The 26,815-nt window shown below is 46.3% G+C and overlaps 2 protein-coding genes across 3 annotated transcripts; one reads left to right on the top strand and one right to left on the bottom strand.

Annotated features, from left to right (window-relative positions):
• Positions 1-780: 780 nt before the first annotated feature.
• Positions 781-5,647, bottom strand: LOC102409942 (tubulin gamma-1 chain). The gene is made up of 11 exons (XM_006055733.3): positions 5,487-5,647; positions 5,052-5,164; positions 4,681-4,848; positions 3,750-3,818; positions 3,381-3,460; positions 2,832-2,958; positions 2,355-2,441; positions 2,109-2,258; positions 1,603-1,755; positions 1,358-1,519; positions 781-1,176 (listed from the first exon to the last, which is right to left on the bottom strand). Exons 1-11 carry the CDS (start codon positions 5,533-5,535, stop codon positions 979-981), a joined length of 1,356 nt encoding a protein of 451 aa, XP_006055795.1. The 5' UTR covers positions 5,536-5,647; the 3' UTR covers positions 781-978.
• Positions 3,922-25,895, top strand: RETREG3 (reticulophagy regulator family member 3). 2 transcript variants are annotated; one of them, XM_044938936.2, is made up of 9 exons: positions 3,922-4,464; positions 17,514-17,620; positions 18,751-18,781; positions 19,691-19,817; positions 20,460-20,544; positions 21,357-21,494; positions 22,503-22,585; positions 23,214-23,346; positions 23,748-25,895. In XM_044938936.2, the coding sequence occupies exons 1-9, from the start codon at positions 4,358-4,360 to the stop codon at positions 24,203-24,205; spliced, it is 1,269 nt and encodes a 422-aa protein (XP_044794871.2). In that variant the 5' UTR covers positions 3,922-4,357; the 3' UTR covers positions 24,206-25,895. The 2 variants fall into 2 exon arrangements, with proteins under 2 accessions (XP_044794871.2, XP_006055796.3); XM_006055734.4 differs by lacking the exon at positions 3,922-4,464 and adding an exon at positions 5,842-6,192.
• Positions 25,896-26,815: the final 920 nt, after the last annotated feature.

The raw sequence follows: 26,815 nt of genomic DNA on the forward strand, positions 1-26,815 counted from the left end.
CACTTCCCTGCAATCTTGTACCAGAAGTAGAAGGCTCTGGGACTTCCCTTGTTGTCCAGTGCTAAGACTCCATGCTCCCAATGCAGGGGACCTGGGTTCAATCCCTGGTCAGGGAACTAGATCCCACCTACATCAAATAAGAGTTTGTATGCTGCAACTAAAGATCCAGCAAATTAATTAATGCACAGCAAATTAATTAATTAAAAAGGCAACTTTAGCCTTTGAAATAACTGAATTTTGGCACCTTAGATATGGGTCCACTTTTGGCCCTGCTTATAGTCCAGGCTTTGGATTTGGTCTCCTGATTTGATCATCCTAGACTCCACCTGCCTGACCAGGGCATTCCAGGACTGGCTTTCTGTCACTGCCCTGCCTGCAAGATTAAAGGCATTTGGGCTGACTCTACTGCCTGTCCAGGGCTTGGTGGTGGGGGTGGTGGCCACAGGCCTGCTGCTGTGATGACCAATGGGACATTCAGATGTGGGAATGTGAAACTGGCGAATGGTCACCATATGGGGAGGTGGAGGGTGGGAGGAACTGGGATACAGAGTGTCAGGAGAGCAAGGCAGTGTGTGTGGGCCTGTTTGCCCTGAAAAGGAATGTCTCAGGTGAGTCAGCCCACCCATGTTCTCCAATACTAAGCAGGGGAAGGAAAAGCTAGGGGAGGCCATTTGCTTAGGGTTGAAGGTGTAGGAAGTAGAGGAAGACCCCATCAGAATGATGGAGAAAGAACAGGCACCCCCTCTTCCAGTTCCCCAAGCCTTCAAAGAGTCCAGTGACTTGATTTATATCCAGTGCTTTATTAAACATAAACAGTCTCACAAGGAGATTACATGTGTCATCAGGTCAACAGAGAGTACGGGTAAGTGTGTTGATAAGAAAAAGGTGCGAGGTCCCTGATCTGTGCTCTGAGGGGTGGTCAGTCAGGCGGGGCCTGGGCCAACCAGTAAGGCAGATGAGGGTCCCGATCCAGAGGACTCACTGCTCCTGGGTGCCCCAGGAGATGTAGTCTGGCCTTGTGGCTGCGTGGTACTCATCGATGAGCTGCTGCACAATCTCCCTGGATGTGTCCAGCTCGTCAAAGTTCTCCTTGAAGATGTCCTCCTTGCGGAACTGCTCTAGGAAGGCCTCCCGCTTCCGCAGCTTGTCATACTGGCGACAGGTCCGCTCGAAGAGCTTAGGGTGTACAAAAAGGACTTAGGGTGGAGAAGGGTCACAGAGAACTTCAAGGAACCATGTGGCCCAGAGAGCCAGGGAACCAAGGCTGGGCTATCCCCACAGTAAAAAAAGCCAGAAGCAGGGGCAGCAGGGTTGTAGAGAGATGAGGCACCACCAGGAAGATGACTATGGGGCTCACCGAGGAGATGCTGGTGTGGTTGGCCATCATGAGCCCACTGACCCTGTGGGCAGAAGGCAGGTAGGGCGACTTCCTGGACAGGGCCACCTGGATGCTGGCGGGGCCCCAGGGGATGAAGTTGGCCAGCTTCCGTTCCCGGATCCTCTGCAGGCTCTTGTGGACCTGGGGTGGGCACAGGAATGGTGGTGGTAGCCTCTCCTCTACCCCTATGGGCTCCGGGGGTAGGACAAAGGGGCTTCACCTACCTGGGTGGGGTCCACCTCCCCCTGGATGATGTTGAGGATGGCGATGTAGCAGTGGTTGGTCTGGCGATCCCGGCCTGTGGACACCATCACGTTCTTGGGCTGCAGCAGTCGCCTCATGACATCCAGGACCGTGGTCTTTCTCACGCTGGCCACCTGAGGGGAGAGTGGCCACAGGGCAGCCCAGCACTCAGGGCACAATTGAGAGACGCATGGACAGAAAGCATGAGGCGACGCACAGCTCCATCAGACGCGGGGGAGCCTGGTCTCTCTGGGGAGTGTCCTTAGATTCAGGTCCTCACTGAGGGATCAGAGATCTCAGTCCCCCGAGCTCAGCTAATTCATGCCCTTGTGCAGAAGTATCAGCAGACTTCATATAGCCTGGGCCCTGCACGGCGCCACAGGCAGAGGGAGAGGAGAGCAAGTCAGCCAGGAAGCAGGGCCTTCAGGTGCAGAAGAGAGAAGGGAAAGGCTGGTCAGGGCCTGCTGGGCCTGAGGGCTGCTCTTACCGACTGGTCCGTGGTGAGGGGGGTGTAACCAGTCATGAGGAAGTGGAGCCGTGGCGTGGGAATGAGCGAGGCGATGAGGCCGATGAGGTCGTTGTTCATGTAGCCGGGGTAGCGCAGGGTGGTGGTGCTGGCTGACATGATGGTGGACACCTGGGGACAGGGTGCCGGGTCATGGGCCTTGTCCTGGGGGCCTCCCTTCCCTAGATGGTGCTTCGGGAAGGAGGGAGTCCAGGAGCGGGGGCTCACCAGCTGGTTGATCTGGGAGAACGAGGGATTCTGGATGTGCAGGCGGTCTGTGGCGATCCGGTTCAGGGCTGTGTTGTCCAGCACCACCTGGGGGGACAGAAGAGGGTGTCAGATTTAGGAGGACAGAAAGTACAGGAGCTCTGCCTGAGTCTGGGCTATGACACTTCATTTCCCTGGTGCTTCATGGCCAGAAAGACCCGTCCAAAAGAGACTTGAACAAGACTGGGGCACAGGAAGGTTCAAAATGGGACTTTTAAAAATGCATGAAAAGGGGCTTCCCTCGTGGCTCAGAGGTTAAAGCGTCTGCCTCCAATGCGGGAGACCTGGGTTTGATCCCTGGGTCGGGAAGATCCCCTGGAGAAGGAAATGGCAACCCACTCCAGTATTAAAAAAAAAAAAAAAAAAAAAAAAAAAATGCATGAAAAGGATGAAATAGACGGGGGTTGGGACTGGAGTAAGGGAGACTCCCGGACTTACCACACAGTCGGCGTTCTGGGTCAGCCTCTTGAGCGTGAGCAGTGAGTTGTAGGGCTGGACCACCACATCGCTCATCTCATCCTGGTTGGGAAACACTGAGTATGTCTGCACCAGCTTCTTGGGGTACCTAGTGGTGTTTGAGAAAGGATGGTCAAGGGCAACAGACTGGAGGCGTGGTAAACTTGGGGTTTCTAATGACTGTCAGGATGGGGAAATTGGGGTTCGGGTCACAGGACAGCAGAGAAGGGAGACTTGACTTTTGGCAGTCTGTAACCCAAAAAGGGGGAAGGGCAGAGAGACATCTTAGGACCTAGAGTTCTAACTCCAAATCAGGCTTACTCCCTGAATCTTCATCAAAGATCAGGATTCTAGACTCTAGTTCCAACCACTAGGAGTGTGATTGGGCTCCTGATCATTGTACCTTTCCTTCCTCAATACAGCAGGGAATGAAGAGCCCTTTCCTGCTCCAGTGAATGGGAAGGTTTTATCTGGAGGGCCTCCCAGTCACCTGGGAAACCAAATCCTCTCTGCCCTTCAAAACAGACTTACCTGTCATTGAGCCGTTCTAAGAGGTAGGAGCCCAGGCCAGAGCCTGTTCCCCCAGCAATGGAGTGACACAGCACGAAGCCCTGCATGGGGAAGGGGCGGTCAGTATCTAGGTTTCAAGTGGCAGGATTTCCAATTTTACCCACCTCATAACTTCTTGGACTCCTATCTTCCCAGGACCTCTCCTCCACTTCCTTCCCCCCACCCCCCACACACGGATTAGCAGACTCTTCGTTATTTCCAGCAAGGCCCTGTGGCTTCTGTGCAGTGCAAAGGGTGCACAGGGAGGGTCCCACACCTAACAGATGGCTTCTAAAGGGTGCTGCCGAGCTGTCCCTGCTGGCCCCCCACCGGCATTCCAGAGATGCTCACCTCTAGGCTGTCGCTGCCATCTGCCTCCCGGTCTATGATGTCAAAAATGTCCTCGTGAATCTTCTCTCCCTGTACAGACATGGAGGGCATCAGAGTGGGGCAGGACTAAGGGACAAGGACTTTGGCCTCAGAATAGCCACCCTCCATTCTCCTTATAGTACCTAAAAGTCCTTTTCAGAGCACAGTGGTCCTGCTTTTTGTTTGCACTGAAAGGTAGTGCAGCCTGGTGGTTATGAGCAGGGTCTCTACATCCAGACTGCCTGACTGCCTATATTAGCTCTAGGTCTAGTTAGTCAGGTGACTTTGGGCATGCTACTTCATCTCTCTATACCTGTTTCCTCATCTGTACAATGAAGGCACTAATACAGGTCCACAGTCCCTTATCTAAAATTCTTGGGGCATTATGTTTCAGTTCAGATATTTCAGATTCTAGGAGGGCTATATGGTGTGTATAACACAAGCTAAGTAGAACACCAGTGGGGCGGGGGTCTGAGGGGTGCTAACCAAATACATTAATATTTCTGTAGTGAAAGGAATGAGAAGTTGAAGTAAGTTGAACAGAAACTATAAACTAGCTTATCTATATTGAGATTCGGTTTTGCTGCTAAATGAGTAGTTATAAATCCTCTTTTGGTTTCACAGTTTTCTGGATTCTGGAAACCTACAGAGACTGTGGACCTGTAGTACCTACCTCTAGGATTGTTGGAAGGTCTGGGTAAGTTAATTTATGTAAAACACTAACAGTGGCCTGGCATCCGGCATGAGCCGAGTGCTGTGTCTTATGACTATTACATAGTTCGCTCAGAACCCCCTCAGTCACATCTCTCTCTCCACTCATATATTCTCCATCTGGTTTATCTTCTCTTTAGGAAGTCATAGGGCCAGTCCCCATGCAGGAGTGGAGTTCTTCTGCCAGGGAACAGCAAATGACCTGGGAGAATCCACTGGCCCAGTTGTTGCCAGCTCCTCCTCCATGCTCCGACAGGTAGATGTTCTCTGGATTGTAGAGCTTGGCATAAGGGGAGTTGAGAATGGAGTGGATCACCCTGGGCTCCAGGTCCAGCAGCACTGCCCTCGGGATGTAGTGCTCATCGTCTGCCTGTAAAGGGGAGTTTAGGAGGGGCCCAATCAGCTAGGGCCTGCCCAGTCCTCCAACCCTCCCAACCCTGGTTCCTGCCTCCCTCCCTCTTCAAGCCAGCCTCCCTGGCTCCTCTGCCCAGTGGGCTTCCAAGTACCAAGCCACTGCCCTTCCCTTCAGAACCCCTGGGCCACTACTGGCCCTGGCTAAGTCGCTGGCGGCACCTGGTAGAAAAAGACGTCCTTGCGATCAGTGCCCTCGGTGGCGAACTCCTCCACGATGCCCTCGGGGCTGATGCCATGCTCGGCGCACAGCTGTTTCCAGAACTCGAACCCAACTGACGGGAGGGACGGGGGCGGGAAAAAAGAGGATATCTGGGTCTGGGCAGGTTCCAACTAGGAGCTGGGGGACTCAATGCCTGGGTCCAGCGATAGGAAGTCACGCTTCGGGAGTCTCTCGTGTCAGAGGAAAGGGCACTATATCAGCGACTGAGCAGAGGAGGGCCCCTTGGGGTTGAGCAACTGGATACTGGGTCAGCCATGTCCCACCTCTCAGAGAACTACGATTCTGGGAAGGGCAGATGGAGTTCAGGATCCCACAGTGAGATCCCGTAGAACCTAAGAAACCCTGGCTAGTGGAGGGGCCGGAAGTTCGCTCACTCTGATTGCCGCACTGGCCCAACTGTAGGGTGATGATCTCCCTCGGCATCTCTCCTCTGGCAGCTGCGTTGCAGCCGCTTTCTACGGCAAAGCTACCGCTCTCGCCACAGAAAAGCTGCCGCTCCCGCCCGCAAAGCCGCCGCTCGCTAGTCCGTCGCACTGCGCATACGCCAAAACTCGCCCCGCCCCCAAACTTCCTCTGTTCCAATGAAAACTGAGTTCTGGCCAGGGCACTTCCTTACTCGTTCGGCTTCAGCCCTGCAGACTGCGCGTGCGCAGCTCCTGACGGGCCCCGGGGACGTAATTTTGACGCAGTGTTCTTCGTCCTGGGATGTACGCGACCAAGAGCCTTCGCGCAGGCGCGCTGTGGAGGGATGCGTCCTCCCTCGCCGTTTCGCGCATCTGCGCAGTTGATATTATTGTGACTGTCGGGCCGTGGCCCCGGATGTTGTGGCTGCAGGGGGGAGATGGCGGAGGCAGAGGGGGTGGCCGAGGCCCCAGGCCCAGCCTCCGGTCAGACTTTCAAGGGTCGCCGCCCTATGTCAGGCTCCTGGGAGCGGGACCAGCAGGTTGAGGCGGCGCAGCGGGCCCTGGTGGAGGTGCTGGGGCCTTACGAGCCTCTGCTGAGCCGAGTGCAGGCAGCCCTGGTGTGGGAGCGGCCAGCCAGGAGCGCCCTGTGGTGCCTGGGGCTGAACGCGGCTTTCTGGTGAGAGAACTGGATCCTCGGAAACCCTCCGAGGCGCGAATTCGTTAGGTTTCTCTAAGGCTCTTTCTCTCGCCTCCTTTGTTTTCTTCGCTGCACTGGCTCCTACCTATACCTGCCTAATTTTGTCTCACCTCCTTCCACTCTATCCCGCCTGAGGCTTTGGCACCGCAGGTCTTAGGGCCTTCCAGTTGTTTCCCCTGCTTTACGTGCACCCTCGCCCCGCACATCTGGCAGGAGCTTCTAGTAACATCTTGAGCCGCTCGCAGTGAGCGAAGGCGCCTCATTTTAGCCAAGAGAAGCTGTGTCCCGTTAAGGCCATCACCTCCCTTCTCTTGTCTGCTCAACAGTCTCGAGATCTTAGTACTTATTGTTGGGGTAGGTGAGTAAGGCGTGAGATCTTGAAAAGGGATCCATAGGTGTAATAAAGAAACAGGCTTAAACGACCTGAATTAGCATGTTAGATAGACATCCTTTTGCCCACTCAGGAAGTTTGTGAGGTCTGAGAGTCCGTGAGAGCCTCCATAACTGCAACTTGAAAGAAAATCACAAGCTTTTGAAGACAGTTATGAAATAGTAATTGTGGGATTTCACTCATTTCAAAGCCACTTAAAACGACTTCTCCGTGTTCCAAGGAATTAGAGAAGCATCCTTCGCCACGGTTTATATGCAAGGAAATTGAGGGTGTCTAATAGTGTTTGTTTTTCTGAGCTGGGATAGTAGGGCTAAAAATATGCTTAAAGAATCTGTCTGTGTCATGCTGTGTGAAAATGGAACTGCTGCTTCCCTGAGTTGTCATCTCCTGAAGTGAACTTAGGTCTCATAGGATCTGCCAAGCAGAGTTTGGATTTATCCGTAACTAGGGAAGTACTACTGATCAGATTCCAAGGGAACTCAAGTGTAGGGGGGCTTCTACAGCTGAATGAAAAATAAAGCAGTTCTGGATAAGCCTGAAACAAAGTGTGTGTTTCCAAAACATAATTGTTTTTGCTAAAAATATCTTTCCTCTTGAAATTCTTGGTTTTAAAACCAAAATATTTGTTATCCTTTGAAAGAACATTTTCAGTGAGTTGGAGCAAAACAAATAATTCCAAGTTCATTGACAGGAAGACCCACTACGGAGGTGTATATTACAGTAATCGTCTCCCGGTTCGAAGGCGACTTAGGTTAGAGGTGTCACAACAGTCTCTGGTATTTGTTGCTTCTAGAGTCTTGAGCAAACTTGATAAACTTTTCCTTTGGGATTCTTCATTTATTTTTGGTAGTGCTTCTTCCTTGATCCCCAGGTACTTACTCTCCCCCAGGCTCTCTGTCAGAAAACTTTTAACTGTAGCACCTCATTCTGGAGCATTTCCCCAAATGACCTTATCTTCTTTTCCTCTCACCTCCACATCCCAGACCGTAGCCCCAGACCATTAAGTCAAAACTTCTTTGCCTACAATGGGATTGTATTATTAGGAAAAGAGCTGATCGTGAATCAGTTTATATTAAAGTGTGACTGATGTATAAAAACATTGGCAAAAAAAAAAAAAAAACATTGGCAGCATTTAAATGAATTCTGATAAAGCATAGATCAGTAGCATATATGTTGTTATTTTTGAGGAGAGGACCTTCCACATGATCCTTGCCTGAGAAAGATTCTCTGGGTAGAATGTGGGGTGGAAGTCTGCTCATACATGTGTTTAAATGTTACAGTTACCTTTAATTTGCTGGTTCCCAATAGCATTTACTTAAGTTTACTAATATGCTATGTTTAGAATGTCAGATCCCTTTCTCCTTACTCCTGGGTCTCTTAATGCATTGATACCCATTGGTCTTTATCTCTGGCATTTCCTGGTAGCTTGCCTGCTGTGTATCCAGTAGGCATTTACTCTTGTTACATTCCCATCAGGCTCTAAGTAGGTGGGGGAGAGATGTAACAAGATGAGGGTGTGACTCTTGAGAGTGAAAGAACTGGGTGTACCATTTATTGAGAGGACTCATACCTGTGAAGGTTACAAAATGACTGAGTGATGGTGGTAAGGATCCAGAAGTGAGGGTTGTTTAGCATTGGAGTTCACAGGGTGTTTTGTTTTAGGAAATGAGCTTCCGTGGAAGGTGATTTGAGGTTCAAAATAAAAGTCAAACTACATTCCAGTAGCATCAAATTGAATATGGGTGTAGATATTTTGCTTAGGAATGTCAAAGAGTAATTGCTTTGTTCTCATTTCATTTAAAAAGGTATTTAGGAAATGCAGGTGGGTCTTCGGTGCAGGTCAAAGAGAAATCAAATCTGAAGCGTTTTATTTTTCATTACTTGTTTTGAATCATGATACATCATTAACTGAGGTGTTTTATACATTTCGAGGTATTAGAAGACTGAATAGGAGTACAAACAAATCATCAGAATTCAGGTAGGTAGCTCTTAACTTTCAATGTTCTATCTTCTCAGCCGAGGTTTTCCTGTACCCGTTAATGTGCCCTCTTACATTTTAATATAGAACATAAAAGATAGGGATAGATGAGATGCCTCGCTCCTATAGTATTTCAAGGCTTTCCTTCTTATTTTCCAGTTTCAGAAAAATTACAGTGATTGTGATCTTTAGCCTGTATTGCTCCTTGTCACTTATATGTTATTTTCTCTAGGATAACAACAAATACCAGGCCTTCCTTATCGATATCAGGCCTGTATTTTCGTTAGCCTCAACAGCACCTGTAAATGAGTGATTTGGGGGAAGAATATCTGAGTCAGCAAGAATCTATCCTGACAGGATAAGAAAAAAACAGGTTCTAGTAACTTTTTGGTTGAACTTGTTCCTAGGAGATAAGGGAAGGATAAAGGAGCCCTGGAAAGGAGTGTGAACTCTAAGCCCTTGCACTGCCTCCTATGAAAAGCATATGGTTCACGGGGGTAGGAGACTGGGAGCGGGGGGCAGATGACTGCTGAGCTCCTTTCCAGTCTCTCATATTCTATGATTCTGGGTGGTTAGGAATATTGATTTAGAGCAGTCCACAAACTTTTTTTTCTCTTTGATAAGATCTCTGTTGGGATCTGTTTTTAGAGTCACTAGTCTGAGTTAACCATACTATATTTTAGTGGGTATTAGGAAATCTCTTGTTTTCGCAATGGGAAAAAGGTGATTCCCCTCCCTGTCCCTCCCCCCCAGGAAAAATACCCCCAAGTAAAAAAATGACCCAAGAAGTGATTATACGGCAATGCTGATTTAAAAGGTTAGAATTTGAGGGGGGAAAAATAGTAGTGAGAGATAGGAAATGGAAGGGAGGGCCTATTAAGTAGAGGCATTTATTCTGTGAAAAAAAAAAAAATCTATATATCAAATTTCAGATGGAATCTATTGAGCAGATGTTTCTGATGATGGTCTTTGGAGGGTTCTTGCATTTGGTAGCAGGAAGGACTCCCAGAGATGCCTTGTTGCTCAGTCGCTAAGTTGTGTCCAACTCTTTGGTACCCCATGAACTGTAGCATGCCAGGCTTCCCAGTCCTTCACTGTCTCCCTGAGCAGGGAGGATTCCCAGAGCTGCCTTGGCTTCCTTTTTTTTTTCTTTTTTTTTTTTGCCTCTGTTTTGCCAAAAGTTTTTATCTGTTCTGATTTTAAGGTTGGGTGCTTTCTGTCCATTAACATAAGGTGGGTCATTTGCAGCTAGCTGGTTTCATTTCTGGTTTTGTACAGGCAGCAACCAGCACTACATGACATAGGTTACGTTAATTTTTTTTCTTTCTAATTTACCAGTGACAGGCTCATTAACCAGACAGCCGCAAGTGCTGTACAATAATGGGCTTTCTGTCCCTATAGGATGGGCTGCTTTGTTCTGAAGTGCCACTGAGAGAAGCTTACTCTGTAATAACAAAGAAACCCAGAAATAGTATCTTCTTTGATTGAAAATAGACATGTGATCTTTTGTTTATGATTATAGCAGACTCTAATTTACTGATACCAATGATGAGGATCCATGGTATTGTTGACCTCAAAAAATTGTTTCTTTATGGAATTTCTCATGATTTTTCTGGACACCAGATTGTTTTTCTAATAAGTATTTTATTTAGACTGATAGTTAATTGAATTTTAGCCCCTAGTAAAGGGGGTGGATAATTTATAAAAGGACCAAAAAACCCAAACAATAATAAATCAATGGATGTATACATTTTTACTCATTAATAATAAAAAATCTAATATAAGTGGCAGTGAATTACTAGTTTCTGCTTATTAGGTTTTTAAAAATGATAGTATTTAATTCTGGGCAAAATATGGAAAATCTGATGTATGGTTGATAGGAATATGAATTTGACAGCCTTTCTGGAAACTAACTTGGCAACAGTATTAAGACACTTAAAAAGTTACTACCTTTTCAAGGGCTTGGGAGAAATGGGGAGTGATTGCTAACCGGCATGGGGTTTTTTGGGGGGTGATTAAAATGTTCTAAATCAGATAATTATGATAGTTGCAACTCTGAGATAACAAAAAACACTGAATTTGACTGTTTACAAGGTATATTTTATGGTATGCAAACTGTATCTCTGTAATGCTGTTAAAATAGTTAATGGTTTTTGACCTAGTGCTGCTGCTGCTGCTGCTGCTAAGTCGCTTCAGTCGTGTCCGACTCTGTGCGACCCCATAGATGGCAGCCCACCAGGCTCCGCCGTCCATGGGATTTTCCAGGCGAGAGTACTGGCGTGGGGTGCCATTGCCTTCTCCTTTGACCTAGTACTTCCGTTTAAAGTAATCATAAGTAAGGTCAGATTTATGCTCAGTGATACAGAGTTTTCTTACATCAAACATTGGAAGCATCTCAGTTCAATTAGGGAAAGGTTTAAAAACTAATTGTATCTGTGTATGATGTAATTAATCATCCTCAAGTTTTGAGTGCTTTTCTGGTGATAAAGAAAAACATCTATGGATTTTTAAGTGAAGGAGAACGTTTTTAAACCAGGTACCCTGTATCCTTCCATGGAGTATTTTATATGTGAATATTTTTTTAACTGAAGGGAATAATCTCGCTTGATATTTTGGGATATGTGTGTGGATAATGAGTTATTTTTTAAGCTTTTTACTGTGGAAAATTGGAGAACATATATATAAGCAGGCAGAATAATATTATGTATCACCATGTATCTAGCTTTAAAAATGTTAAGTTCTTGGCCAATTTTGTGTCTTCTATACCCCAGTTCTTTTCCACCTTCTCCTTTCTTGTTTTGAGGCAAGAAATCAGTTTGTCCTGTAAAGTGTCCTACAGATTGTATTTTGCTGATTGCATCCCTGTGGCTTAACACGTTCCTCTGTGCTCTTCTGTGTGTTTCCTGTAAATTGGTAGCTGAATCTAGAGGCTTGACTAGATTTAGGGTAAAAAAATTTTTTTTGTCAGACTGGTAATAGTGTATTAATTTTATTTTTATTTTCTTCCTTAATTATGAACTATATTTTCTGAAATTTCTTCTACAAACATGCTTGCCATTAGAAATAAAATAAATAAATAAATAAATAAATATCATTAAGGAAAAGTCTGTTGTGAGCCTTCTACAATTGGTAGGGATAATGGGCTGTGGGCAATAATCAAATTAAATAATTCACATGTGAATATCCAGAGTTGACTGCAGTTGTAGTTGTTTTTGCTAAGTTGGAAAGTTCTCATGATGATTATAGTTGCTGAAAAATGTTTTGCATATTGTCTTATCCAGCCTGTACAGTTACATCTGTATGTGAATTTTTTGGCTTACAGAAATAGACATTGGAAGACAAAACTAATCCAGAGGAATCCTCCCTTATTTGTCTTCATTCCTTACTTATACCAATCTCACAAATACTTTATCTTCAATTATGTCTTGTCCTTGTACATAGTTGCAGAGTTGGTTATTTTTTTAACAGGTAGGCCTCCAATGCAGTTCAGTTCAGTCGCTCAGTCATGTCTGACGCTTTGCAATCCCATGGACTTCAGCACGCCAGGCTTCCCTGCCTATCACCAACTCCCAGAGCCTACTCAAACTCATGTCCATCGAGTTAGTGATGCCATCCAACCATCTCATCCTCTGTCACAGCCAAGTTACCTCCATAAAATAAAAGTATAATGTGACTTCACTATATCCCAAACACACTAATCTGAGACTGATATTTCCTTTTAAGAATTTAGTATTGAGGCTGAAGGAAAGGTGTACATACTTATCCATATTCTTTTATATTTGATAGACCCCTAAAGGAATTAATAACATTTGATATTGTCTTCCCTGATAGTTCAGTTGGTAAAGAATCTGCCTGCAATGCAGGAGACCCTGGTTTGATTCCTGGGTGGAGAAGATCTGCTGGAGAAGGGATAGGCTTCCCACTCCAGTATTTCTTGGGCTTCCCTGGTGGCTCAGCTGGTAAAGAATCCGCCTGCAATGTGGGAGACCTGGGTTTGATCCCTGGGTTGGGAAGATCCCCTAGAGAAGGGAAAGGCTACCCACTCTAGTATTCTGGCCTGGAGAGTTCCATGGACTATATAGTCCATGGGATTGCAAAGAGTCGGACATGACTGAGTGACTTAAAATTTTGGGGCTTCCCTTGTGGCTCAGCTGGTAAAGAATCCACCTGCAATGTGGGAGATCTGGGCTCCATCCCTGGGTTGGGAAGATCCCCTGGAGAAGGGAAAGGCTACTCACTCTAGTATTCTGGCCTGGAGAATTCCATGGACTATACAGTCCTTGGGGTCACAAAGAGTTGGACGCACTGAGCGACTTTCAGTTTCACTTTCAGGTACCTTGGAGGGGGCTTCCCAGGTGGTGCTAGTGGTAAGAAGCTTATCTCCTAGTGCAGAAGATGTAAGAGATGCTGGTTCAATTCCTGGGTGGGGAAGATCCCCTGGAGGAGGAAATGGCAACCCACTCCAGTACTCTTGCCTGGAGAATCCCATGGACAGAGGAGCCTGGCAGGGTCCATAGTGTCCCATAGAGTCAGACACAAGTGACTTAGCATGTATGCATGCAGGTACCTTGAAGAGATCAACTCTAGTGGTTTGAGGTGAACTTTCCATTAATTAGTATTTTATCTATATGGAAGAAACTATTTTTCTAAGAATTGTTATTTTACCTGGGGCTTCCCTCACAGCTCAGTTAGTAAAGAATCCACCTGCAATGCAGGAGACCCTGGTTGGATTCCTGGGTTGGGAAGATCTGCTGGAGAAGGGATTTCCACTACAGTGTTCTTGGGCTTCCCTTGTGACTCAACTGGTAAAGAATCCACCTGCAATGTGGGAGACCTGGGTTCAGTCCCTGGGTTGGGAAGATCCCCTGGAGAAGGGAAAAGCTACCCACTCCAGTATTCTGGCCTGGAGAATTCCATGGACTGTATAGTCTGAGGGATCACAAAGAGTCAGACATGACTGAGCGACTTTGACTTCACAGAAAAGCTCTTCTTCCTCTTAAGTTTCTGCGTTGGCTTGTTCAAGGAAAGGTTATCCTGTGTCTGGCTCTAAAATTGCATTACTGACCAGGATTAATCTGGTTCAAGAAGATGCTCGCAGTTTCAGCCTTCATGATCCAGCAAATAGACCATTTGTAAAACTCTTTGCTGATTCACCTTTATGTGCAGTATAAAATTCAGTACCCTTTGTCATAAAAGGTCCCTCATGGTCTGACTTCTTCCTCTCTCCCCATACTCATCCTTTCCCTCTGTTCTTTATGTTTGAGTTCTGTCAGACTACTTGTAGTTCCCTAAATATGTCATGCCAGCTGGCTGTTCTCCCTCTCTGAATATCTTCTCCTTTCTCACACTCTTTTCCTGTGTTGTCTTACCATTGCAAATCCCAGCTTAGATGTCCTCATGGTTATTGTTATCTTATCATGCTATGTTACAAACACGTACTGACATAAATCCACTTGAGAATAAGGTCCATGTGTTACTCTTTTCTGTAACTGGCCTACTTACCATAAGGCCTCAGCATATAGTAGGCAATTAATAAATGTTTGAATTGAGTTGAAGCATAGGTGGGGGCTCTAACAGACTATAGTTCAGCTCTTCGAGAAACTGTATTTTTACTGCGGTCATCTTTGAAAAACTGACCTTTCTTAGGAAAGTTTAGTATCCTTTCCCTACTCCAGTTTGTATTTGCGTTAGCAGTTGTGATCTGGAAAGTGGAAGTTGCAGACAGTCTGGATTGCCTTCCTAGAGAGCCCTCCCAGGTACTTCAGAGAACACAGAGTCGTGCCACATCCTGCTGCTGGGACGTGGAAGCAACAGCACAGGGGAGCAAGATGCTCTCAGCCCTTATCCTTGGCCTTGTTAAACTTCCTGGTTTGTTGAGGTGATGAACTGGCTTTGGAGAGAAGATTAATGGCCTTGGGGCAGCTCTTGAGGCTTACTCCTGTTAAACTACTTTCATTCTTTAATTTCGTGTATAATTACAGTATCCTTGAAGTGATGGGGTGGAAATATTGGAATAGGGTTGCCATTAGTGACTGGGTTTCTCTAAGTTCTTGGTTTCTTCCATCCCTCATTTTTTGTATTGTTTAAAATACATAACATGGATTCATGTTTATTGAAAACAGTGCAAAACATCTAGAGACCAAAATTAAAGTTCCTCTGACAGTCCCTGCATGCATATGTATGTATGTGTATCTATGTATTCATAGATACAGCTTTTTCTAAAAAAAAAAAAAATAAGGATTATACTCTTAGTATGGTATTCTGTGAATATGTCAGGTCATTAGGTCATGTGTTGTATTGAGAAGATGAGATCGTTTATAACCATGAATGATCTCTTGGTCATCCTTATTCTCGTTTGATCAGTTACTGTGATGATAGCTAATAACACTGCTCCTTTGTAAAATTGAATAGGACATATATTGGGCATATATAGGTGCCTTGTTTGTATTTTCTTGTCTTTTTAGCAAGATCAACCATGGTATTTTTAAAGATAATTTTATTTGTTTATATTTGCCTCTGCTGGGTCTTTGTTGCTGTGCAGGCTTTTCTCAAGTTTCGGTGAGCAGGGGCTGCTCTCTCTAGTTGAGGTGCTTTGGCTTCTCATTACAGTGGCTTTTTCTTGTTGAGGAGCACGGGCTCTAGGGCATATGGGCTCAGTAGCTGCAGCTCCCGTGCCCCAGAGCACAGGCTCAATAGTTGTGGCGCAGAGGCTTGGTTGCTCCACAGCATGTGGGATCTTCCTGGATCAGAGATTGCCTCTAGGTCTTCTGCATTGGCAGGCGGATTCTTTACCACTGAGCACCAAGGAAGCCAACTATAATACTTTTATAAGTGACTTAAGTATGTTGTTTCTAATACCTCCAAACAATCCTGCATGATTTGTTATTGTTAATATCACATATAGATGAGGAAACTGAGGCTTAAGGAGGTTTAAGCTAATTTACTCAGAGTCATACAACTAAGAGTGCCTGTTCAGAGAAATAGACTCAAGTCAATCTAGCTTTAAAAGCCATACCTCACTGCCCTGCTGAACTGCTCCTCTGGTGATGCATTTGGCCTCCCTTAATTCCTTGGTGGCTCAGTGTTAAAGAATCTGCCTGTCAGTGTAGGAGACGCCTGTTCGATTCCTGGGTTGGGAAGATCCCTGGAGAAGGAAATGGCAACCCACTCCAGTTCTTGACTGGGAAATCCCATGGACAGAGTAGCCTGGGGGTTACAGTCCATGGATTTGCAAAGAGTCGGACACAATGTAGCAACTAAACAGCAACAACAAAGATCTTAGAACAGTTGTCTCTCAAACCCTCTTCATTGAAGGACTAGTGTTGTCATTTTCCCCGGTCTACATCTGATCAATATTTTTGTAAAATACAGTATAAATAAGTTACTAGATAAGTTAAAAAGGCACACAAAATACAAACCCAAATATATCCTTATGTTTGAAATTACTTGGTCAAATTGCTATAAAAATTACTAAATTCTTGCTTTCAGTTTCTGTACTTACTTCCTGACAGTCTGGTAAAATCACTGGACTACAGACACTCTGCAGGGCACTGCCCTGGAGGCTTTTGAGTTGGATCATAGAAAGACTCATAAGAACCAGTCTTTTTTTTTTTTTTTTTTTTTTTTAATTTTATTGTGAAAGATTTTAAATATATACAGAAGTAGAGAGGAGAGCATAAGGAATTTCATGTACTCATCACCCAGCTTCAGCAGTGAAGAACTCACAGTCAGTCTTGTTTCCTCTTCTTTCACATCCTTTGCCCCTTGGCAGGCTATTGTTTTGACACAAATCCCAAATACGTCATTTCATTCATAAATATCTTAGTATGTATCTCTAAAAGATAGGGACTCTTTAAAAACAGAACTTCCATAATATCATCATATCCCCCCAAATTAACAGTAATTCCTTAATATTTTCAGACCTACTGTCAGTGTTCTGATTTCCCCAATTTTTTTGTAAACATCTCTTCATGCACCCATATTTATTCCTTCAAATAATAATTAGCTTTTCCTTCATTCTGTTAATTCAATACATTACAGTTGTTGATTTTTGTATCTTGAACCACCCTTGCGTTCCTGGGATAAGTCCCTGGAATTAGTCATGGTGTATAATCCTTTTAATATGCTGCTGAATTCATGTTGATAATACTTTATTGAGGATTTTTGCCTCTATATTCATAACGTGTATTGGACTGTAGTTTTCTTGTAGTGTTTTGTCTGGCTTTGGTATCAGTAATGTTCTCCTCATTAAATGAGTCAGGTTTTCTGGGAAGTTTGAGAAGGGTTGATGTCAGTTCTGAAGAAGTGGTTTGTAGATGGAGCTTCAGTGCTCACTTTCTTTGTGTCCTTGACCAAGTTGGTTCACTTTTTTGAGCCTTTGTTCCTTTATCTGAAAAAGGATGTCTGATTGAGTTAGCTGTTTTTTAATGCACCTGTCAGTTTATTGCCCTGAACCAGGGTCTAATTTTATAGAAAGACGTTTGCTTTCATCATAACAACTTGTTCAGTTCGAGAATGAATTTTGGGGATTCCCTGGCCATCCAGTGGTTAGGACTCTGAGCTTTCACTGCTGAGGGCCCAGGTTCGGTCACTGGTTGGGGAACTCAGATCCCATAAGCCATGCAGTGTGGCCGAGAAACCCCAAAACAGACAACAAAAAAGATGAATTTCTTCTTGAAATTAATAGAATCACAGACTTAAAAGTTGAAAGGGGCTCTAAGTTTATTTGATTTAGTCATTTGGCTTTGCAGAAGCAAATTTTTATGTCTACACCATAGGTAAAATAGCTAAAGTCTGTTGAGTTTAAGTGGTTTTTCCCAAGGTGTATAGCTAGCACTTGAGTCTATTTACCACAGAACCAGTAGTGCACATAGGGTCTTTTATGAAATTAGCTTAAGTGGATAACGATCTTCTCTTTCTCCTTCCCTTTAGGTTCTTTGCCCTGACATCCCTTCGTCTTGTGTTTTTACTTGCATTCAGTTCAATGATCATTGTGTGTATAGATCAATGGAAGAACAAAATCTGGCCTGAAATAAAAGGTGAGTTTGGTAGGATTTAGAACATTCTGAACCAGAAATTGTCTGTCATTTTTACCTGTAGTTTTAGGAGTTTCTGGAGGAGTATATGAAGCTGGGAATAGCTTTTGAAGTCTGAATTATTTGCTTTAGGAGACACTTGAAGGGCTAGCGCCCCACCCACAGTTCCTTAGAGCTGAGTTCTGTCCTTCCCATTGTTGTTAAGCTCAGGAAATCTGTATCCACCACCTGAGATATCCTTTCCTTCATAATTGGCGTGAGGAATAAATAGTCATCAAGTTGTTAAATAATTTTCCTCACTGGATACTGCATCATTACCAAGGCAGTATCAATTTGCCTCTCAGGAATTTCTTTCTTTTTTTTTTTTTTTTTAGGAATTTCTTTTAAATTGTTTAAAAAGACTGATAAATAGGAGGTTAGGGGAGTAAGGAATAACAGCAGCTTTGGGATTTCAGAGCGAGGAGAGGAGTAAGAGTGGCATTACAGTTAGCAGAGGTAGGCAGCGGCAGGCTGGGCAGTTGGTTTGGGTGGAGACTGAGAGTGAGGAAAATTGATGTAGGTTGGACATGTTATTTTTGAAGTGCTGGCAGAATATTCAAACCAGAGTGTGCAGTTTTTAAATACATTCCCATCCTATTTTGCAGAGACTTCAAGGAATCATATAGTTCACCCACCTGTCCTATGGCTAGTGAATGTCAGAATACTTTTCATCATTGATTGTAGTTAATAGGTCTCTTTTGAATAGCAGATTTCCAGAGTTAAAGTAGTCATAACATGCCCTCATGACCTGGCACACATTGATGCATACGAGCAACCCAGACACACTTGAGGGGTAGGTGGGATGAACTTATTTGTGTGCACCTTGGCTCTCAGCTGTAGTAATTAGAAGGGGCCCTAATGCTCCATTTGAATTCCCACCCCATCCTACCAGAGAAATGAGCAGGCATTAGCTATCATTCCCTTGTCTGTAGCTCTCTAACTGGCAGTATAACATGGTGTCTCCTTTTTATTGGCTATTACTGTTTTCCTTTTCCCCAAACCTATTAAAACTTGAGCTATCAGACCAACGGCCTAACATTTTTATATTTTGTTTTCCCTACCAACTAATGCTGGTGTTTGTTTTAATATTGTAGTGCCAAGACCCGGCGTGTTAGACAATGAGAGGTATGGAATGCTAATTAAATCCCTTTTTGTTGTTCTGATTGATTCTCTTGTTGTAATATTCTGGTTACAGGTTGTTAACTCCATGTTCTGGATACAAATTAGAAGCTGAGAACCTAGTCTGTTGCAAATAATCATTTTAACAAATCCTAAAGTTCAGGCAGCAGTAGGTTGAGATGCTGAGCATCCTGTGATACTTGTAAGAGACATTTCTGAGAAAGCAACATTAGCGTGCTGGCGTACCAAGGAATTATTCAGCCCGAGTAAAAACTTAGAGGCAACTTACCTCATTTGTCTCCTGGCTTTTATAAAAACCAGGTCATTTAGTGTTTTCTGTGACCTTTGGCTGTTTAAAGTTCCTGGTCAGAAAACACATTCGTTTCTGGCATCAGCAAGCCAAAGATTCCTCTTGTGGCTTACAGCTCCTGCTTTCATTTTTCAGTTCCTTCATGTCATATGTTGGATTGTCTTTGCTGGGTTTATTTTGGTTTTGTTTGATTTGTTTTCTCTCTAAGGGGCACATCCATCGCCTCCACCCCAGCCGCTGCAGTGCTGTCAGACTGTGCTTTACGTTTTCTCCTGGATTGCAATCTCAGTGAATTGCAATAGTCTGAGCACAGGAAAGATGCTTTTAAGCACAAAGAGCCTAGGAGCTGGTGGCAGGTTTACACACGTGGATTGGGCTGCTGGCTCATAGGGTGGAGTTGTCAGAACAAGTTTGCCCTCCTAGTCCTTAAATTCAAGTTTCAACCTGGAGAGCCAAGAAGAAAGTTGTGCTTCACCTCTAGAGCACCTCGGGCTAGCCACTCCCCAGCTCCTATTTAAACCCGGAACCATCGGCTGCCTTCAAAGTGAGATGGGGGGGGACCCTCAGCACCCTCCTTTCACAGCTCCCCCTTCTCTTTCCCATAGCTGGGGTTTTGTGCACCCTCGGTTGCTCAGCGTGCCCGAGCTCTGCCACCACGTAGCTGAAGTCTGGGTTAGTGGGACCATTTTCATAAGGAATCTTTTGCTTTTCAAAAAGCAAAACCCAGGCAAGGTAAGACTTTTCCCTTTTTCACTCTCATTTCTGGCTTCTCAGTTCAGTTCATGCTAAACTGAAACAGCCCTTTTACTACCTATCCTCATTCAAGAAAGAAAAGACCATGGTGCTGGTAGAGACAAGGGAAGTCATAGGAAGGGGCTTCTGACCAGCCACTAGGACTAAGGCAAGAACTCGATGACTCCTTCAGGTGCTTGCCACTTAGATTAGGCCATCTTCCTGCCCCAAGATGGGAAAGAAAGCTTGCTTGTGTGCATTCTGTGTCATATTAAACATGTGGTAAGTGGTTGAGTTTTTCATTTTATTTTACTTTGCCTTAAAAAAGCCCACCACCAGCACTTGTTTTCAGAGAGAATTTTTGGCTCAGTCCTATTCAAACCATTTCCCAGCATGAAAGGTGCAGCCCTGTGGGGTTAGCCATGTGAGAAGAGTTTGAATAGAAGTGGACATGCTCCCTTTCCTCCCCAGCAGAATCACCATCAGCAGCAGTGGCTAGGTACATGTCATTCTGACATGTCCATGCTTTATTCAGAGGTCATAAAAAATCATTTCAATCACATCTCCATCTTACTGGCCCCCATCCCCACCCCATCCCCTGCCATATAGCAGAAACTTAATATTGTTTCCTGACACCCCTAGTTCTGCTTGCTGAGCTGTGGGATACTGACCTTTTTGGCTGTCTTGGGCCGCTACATCCCTGGGCTCCTGCTCTCCTACTTAATTCGTAAGTACGGTATATACCTCCCCCACAAGCTTAACCTACTCATAGCTTTTCTAGCCATAGCTAACTTTGTCTAGAGAGAGGATTTTTATATTTTGGTTCTCCAGGAAATGACCTTTTTTATTTTCATGTTCTGTTTAGAGTCATGAAAATACCTTTCTTCTTACCTGTCAAGCTCCCACATATAAAGTCCTTTTCTTACCAAGTTTTAGAAACTGACAGGGGTCCACTAACCAGCTATTAAGAAAGGACTGTCTGTTCCTATTTCAGGAGGGAGTTTTTAGAGTCAGTGTATTGTGTAACAGTAGGACATAACTCTTAGGATTCTGTTCTAGATTCTGTTTACTCTGTAGGTTACTAGGTTCTATTTACCTGGAGCACTTCCCCCCACCCCACCCCCCCAGAGCAGTTTTGTAAATTATATTACTTCATATTGGCATGAACTGTGTCTACTTGAGGCTGGAAGAACTGAGCAGTGATGACCCTGGTGATATATAGCAGAAGCTCGAATGATGTGTTGTGTCGCTGCCGAGGCATTGTTACCATCTGGTCTTGTTTATGACTCAGCGACGCCCACATGCAGGCGACAGCACTGGTTCTGCCCTCGATGTGTCAGCAGCACCGTCCACCGGGCACAGCCCTGTCAGGGCTACGGAATCTCTGACCCCAAAAATCTTCCCCTCGTGAAGATGACCTGCAGAATTAAGCAGGACCGTCCCACACTAAGTGTCCCAGCCCCAAGGACACACGGCAGAGGGACAGTGAGGACTGTGTATGCAGCCCTTTCTCCATTTCACCACTCTTTCTCCTCTCAGTTGTCACTGTCATGATGTGGCCCCTCGCTCTGTACCACCGACTGTGGGACCGAGCGTACGTACGGCTGAAGCCCGCACTGCAGCGGCTGGACTTCAGCGTTCGTGGCTACATGATGTCCAAGCAGAGAGAGAGACAATGTAAGTGTCCAGGGGAACCTTCCGTCCGTTTGGGCAGTTTGGGGAGAAGGAGAAGCCCAGAGGTTGGGCGTCATAGGTCCTTGAACGTGGAGAAGTGGGATGTGGTTGGTGTGTAGGGGGGTGGTAGGTAAAAGTGATGATCTGCTCTAGGGAAATCTCTGCAGGCTTACCAATTTTTCCCTTTGGAATTCTAGACACTCCCATCTTAAACAAATATGAGAAAAGTTCTCCCAAGTCATATAAAAGACAGTGAAGATATTCCCAGTGTTAGCTGCTTTTTATGAAGCACGTCCCATGTGCCCAAGCACTGAGCTGGCTGCTCTGCATACGTTGCCTGTACAACACCCTTAAAAAGAGGGTGGTATTTTCCTTTTCTGGTTGAGGAAACTGAAGCTCACGGTTAGTAAATGGCAGAGTAGGTTTTTTAAACTCCTCGGCTGGGCCTCTGTTCACTCCTGAAAGCTGCCTTCCCAAAGTGATTGAAAACTGGCTTCTGAAGCCGGATGTATACTAGCCTGAGATCCTCCAACCCACAAACGACAGTCGAGCGAACTTTTCCCTCTCTTCTGTGGTGTGGTCAGGTTGGGTCTTCATTAAGCCCTGGCCTTCTAAGAGCCCTGCACATGGGTGCCAAGGCCTGGCTCTGCCTGACTCAGCCAGTTGAACAGTACCACTCCTCAGAAGCCTGATTCAGCCCAGGTTGGGTGTCTCCCTTTGCCTTCTCTGTGATAGTATCCACTTTTCACACTGATATCTGATCTGTTCTTAGCTGGTCTTGAGGCTTGTTGACAAGACTGGTAGTTGATCTGACCAGAACAGAAAGGGTTTCTTTCCTGTGTTATGTTATTAGCTTACCTTGCTACTTAGGCAGCTCCTTTCTCAGACGTCGTTATGTAGGTTTAAGGGGTTCATTCTCTGGTATTCTGACTTTAATGCCTTTGAAATTCGAAGAGGGCGGGAGTTTGCCCTCAAGGGAAGGTGTTCATGGCTTCTGCTCTTCCCACACAGTGCGGCGCAGAGCTCTCCACCCAGAGCGTGCTGCAGACAACCACAGTGACAGCGAGGAGGAGCTTGCTGCCTTCTGTCCTCAGGTATCTGGGGTGTGGGGAGCTGCCTCACTGGCCAGTTTTTTTAGCTCCTTTTTTACCATCTGGTACTCCTGTTTAGACAGTAAACAGGTTTCCAGGCTCACTGTGGGCTCTCCAAGGACCTTCCTGCCCCCAAGAGCAGTGAGGAGAGAAGCTAGTATTATATTGGGACTTGGTATGTAGATCTTAGTTTGAGTCTGATGAGCAGCACACCCTCTTCCGTGTCTCCTTTTAACCCCTGCCATCAGGGCAGAACTTCTGCAACTGGCCTGATCTCTCTTTAAACAGCCCAACTTGCCTTAGGTCAAGCGGTAACCTGTGCATTTCCTCCTGGCCACCTGTGAAAAGTATTCTCTGGGTCAGTTATTTGCATCAGAGTATAAGTGGCTGGTTGACTCTCAAGGCTGCTTTCCTTCCTGGGCTCAAGATTGATGAAAAAGAGTGTTTTCCCTGGGGGAGCAACCTGAAAGGGGTCAGGATTCTGACTGAGGTTGCCATCCATGCCTGGTTACACTGTTAGCCTTAGGGGTAGCCTTTGGGGCCAGCTCACTGGTGAAGCTGTAAGTGGCAGACTGCACCTGCTTCTAATGGCGCCGCTTCTTCATGCTTGCTGGTCTTGTCTTTACCTCAGCTGGATGATTCCACTGTTGCCAGGGAACTGGCCATCACAGACTCCGAGCACTCGGATGCTGAGGTCTCCTGTACAGATAACGGTACATTCAACCTTTCACGGGGCCAAACACCTCTAACAGAAGGCTCTGAAGGTGAGAGGAACCTTGGACCCAAGTTGATACTGGCTCTGACTGTTGCCGCTCAGCTTTGCAGGCAGCAGGGACACTACCCCCGCCTTACCTGTTTTCCGAGCTGTGGATTAGGTGGCGGAGCAGCTTTAGGGTCATGGCTCCAGCCAGATGGCACTGCTGCTCCCCTGGAAGTCCTCAGTCGCTTAGTGGCCTCAGGATCAAAGCTCATGGGGGACATGGCAGAGAAAGGGGAAGTTCTTTGGCCAGTAAAGGTAACAGCAGTCTATAAGTGGAGGGGGAAGGCTGACCAGTGCCAGAAATCCAGGGTGGAAACATCTGGTTATTTGGGGCTGACGTGGTGGGGCTGGGGCACAGGAAGGCCAGGCAGTTGCCATGTCTCAGACACTCCTCTGTTCTTCCAGACCTAGATGGTCACAGTGATCCAGAGGAATCCTTCGCCAGAGACCTTCCAGACTTCCCTTCCATTAACGTGGATCCTACGGGCCTGGATGACGAGGACGATACCAGCATTGGGATGCCCAGCTTGATGTACCGGTCCCCGCAGGGGGCCGGGGAGTCTCAGGGCCCCCCTGCCAGCCGGGAAGAGGCTGCACTGCCGGAGCTTTTGCTTGGTGCCCTGCCTGCAGGATCCAACCTCACCAGCAACCTTGCTAGCCTGGTTTCGCAGGGCATGATCCAACTGGCCTTGTCAGGGGCCTCCCAGCCAGGCCCTTCTGGCCTACCTCCCCGGAGAGCCACCAGAGGTGTCCTCAGGGCACCCAGTTCAGACCTGGACACTGATGCTGAGGGGGATGACTTTGAACTTCTGGACCAGTCAGAGCTGAATCAGCTGGACCCTGCCAGTTCCAGGAGCCACTGAGGAGAGACTTCCTTTGGGGGGGGTCACTGTGGTTTAAGTTTTTTTTCTCCCCATTCCACTTAAGGTGAAGGGGCAAGGGAAGAACCCAGGTCCAACCCTCTGAATTATATAGTATGCACGGTGGCCTGGCTGATGCTCAGAGGCCTACTCAGAGAGGATACTGACTCCCTTGCTATCAGCTAGATGCTGATATCTGAGCTCAAGTCACCGAAGTGAGAGTGTGCTCCCCTGAGGGACACTTCTCTCCATCAGGATGGTGGTACTTTTGGGGAACAAAGTAGTCAGGGGTATTGGTTCCCTTTTGAGGGGATGCTGCTGTGTGCTTCTAGGTCTGGGTGGTCAGAGGCCCTCAGTGAATAGATCCCTTCCCTTCCTCCATCCGTTTATCATCTCCGTAGAGCTCCAAGTCAGGCAGCTGGAAGAGTTTTAGTGTCCTCTTTTGCTAAGCCATGGTTGATTTGCCTTTTTCTAAGCAAACTTGTCCTTTGGTTCTGCAGAGCAGGCCTGTTCCCCTTGCCTCAGCCCATCCTCATTTCTTGAGGCCTACCCCCTAGTGCTCCAGAATCTTGCTTGTGAAGTTTTAGAATGTGAACATGAGGTGTGGGTGGGCCTCTTCCACATTACTTTGGGCTGTGGGGTCAGTGGGTTGGGAGGGTGAACGCCTCTGTAGCTCCCAGACTCACTCACTGTTTTGGAGCTGCCTGGTTATTTTTGGTGCTGCTAACCCCTGGCTCCATTTACCCATCAGCCTGAGCAACGAGCATAGCAATACCATACCATTCCATACCATTTCTGTGTTCCCGTTCCTTCCCCTGCTCCTCCTTTGGAGAAGCAATAATCCCACACAGGCGATGTCAGAGTAGCACTTTACAGACGGCTCAGTGGCATTCATCCCAGGAGCCACCGGCTCTTGCACCAGCTCTTCTTACCCTTTGTTCAGCTCCTTTAATAATTTTGTTTTCAACTGCCCAGTTAGCAAGAATCTGTAATCAGCAGAAACCCCTGTATGGGGTATCTATATTCTACTGGCCCTAGTAAAAATCATGTGAGACAAAAACAAAATGATCACCAGTTCTAAACCCATGCCTCCCCAATCAGAGCTCAAGCCAAATTCTCCTAATCATCTATCCCTCCACATAAATTAACCCTTTGCTGATCCTCAGGGACCACTCCCTCCAACACCCTGCACCTGGGTGATGGATGTTGGACAGAGCCCGTTTTCACGTGCTGCAGGTGGGAGTGTGCTAACGTGTTTGCTCTTTGTTGATGGACAAGGTAGAGGCCAGGGAGTAAAAATAGTCAACGGTGAGAGGAGAGAAGAGCTGGGTGTCGGATTCAGTCACTTCCCTTTGTGTGAAGTTTAGAGTAACAGCCTCTCCCTCGCTTTAGGCTTCTCAGACTTTGGACACCTCTCTTCTCAGAGCCCAGATGTCTTACAGGTGAGCTCTGATGCGGAAGAAAACAGGAGGTGTGGGAAAGGAGTGGGATTTTGTGCGTTTGCATGAGTGTGTGTAGCTTCAGGCCTTGGGAGTTGGCAGGAGGGAGAAAAGGAAGGAGAGCAAAATCTTTGGAAGGTGTGTTTTGTACCTGCGGATCCTGCTCTGAATCTCCTTAGTCCTCCACTGTGAATCCGGATGGGGATGAGGGTGGGAGGGGTGCTGGGGAATAAATCTTGTATGAGAACAACTTTTAAGAGACTTAACGTTGAATTGTGTCTTAGCCTTGAAAGGTCTTGCTAATCTGAGATGTTATTAGAGGAGGTGACAGCCTCAAAGAAAGCCCAATGTGTGAGGGACCCACTTGCCCATCCTTGGTTTTTTCTGTGACGGCCAGAAAAATCACCATGGTAGGAAGCTAACCCCCATCTCCAGGAGAGCCCAGATAGCATAACCGGCGCTCCTGGCTGGCATCTAACCTGCAGTTCCATCATTTCTAATTCTTAATTGTCCGCTAAACGTGTGAAGAGGAATACAGGTTTCAAAGGCTAATGAGATTTGAGGTAATAGAGGCTTTTAAAAGCAGCACCATGCCCCACTGGATTCTTTGAGCTGCAGGAACAGCTGCTCTTTGGCCTTCAGCTGACCTCAGAAACTAGAAATAACTTATTTTAAGGCTTTGTCCCACTCGCCACTGTGGGCGGGAATGGAAAGCACCTGTCAGGTGTTGCCCTAAGACTGTCTCTGCCAAAAAGAAACTTATACAAGCTTTGTGGCTTACGATCAGCCCCCTCCCAACCATACCTTCAACCACAGCGTGTGCTGAGCGCCCCCTGCGTGAGAAGCTCGGTAACGGGCAAACAAACGCAGCGTTATTCCTTGCAGGGCGCCTACGCGTCGTTCTATTAAGTCTTCACAACCCCCCACCCCCCGCAAGCACCTCTGGTTGCCGTTTTACAAAAGATAAAAACCGAGAGAAAGGCTTGGGCCGTGGGACGGGACACGCCTTTGGGTAACTGTGACCTTGAGCAAGTCACTTGCCCAGCAGGAGCTGATGCCGAGATTCCTTTCCACTCAAATATTCAGTCCAGCTCAAGGTCACGAGTGCTCAGCGGCCGCTGGAGCTGGGTCCCGAGACTCCAAGGCGTGATACCATACAGCCCTGGTTCTGAAG

This window comes from Bubalus bubalis, chromosome 3 (assembly GCF_019923935.1).
Source record: "Bubalus bubalis isolate 160015118507 breed Murrah chromosome 3, NDDB_SH_1, whole genome shotgun sequence".
Taxonomy (NCBI): Eukaryota; Metazoa; Chordata; class Mammalia; order Artiodactyla; family Bovidae; genus Bubalus; species Bubalus bubalis.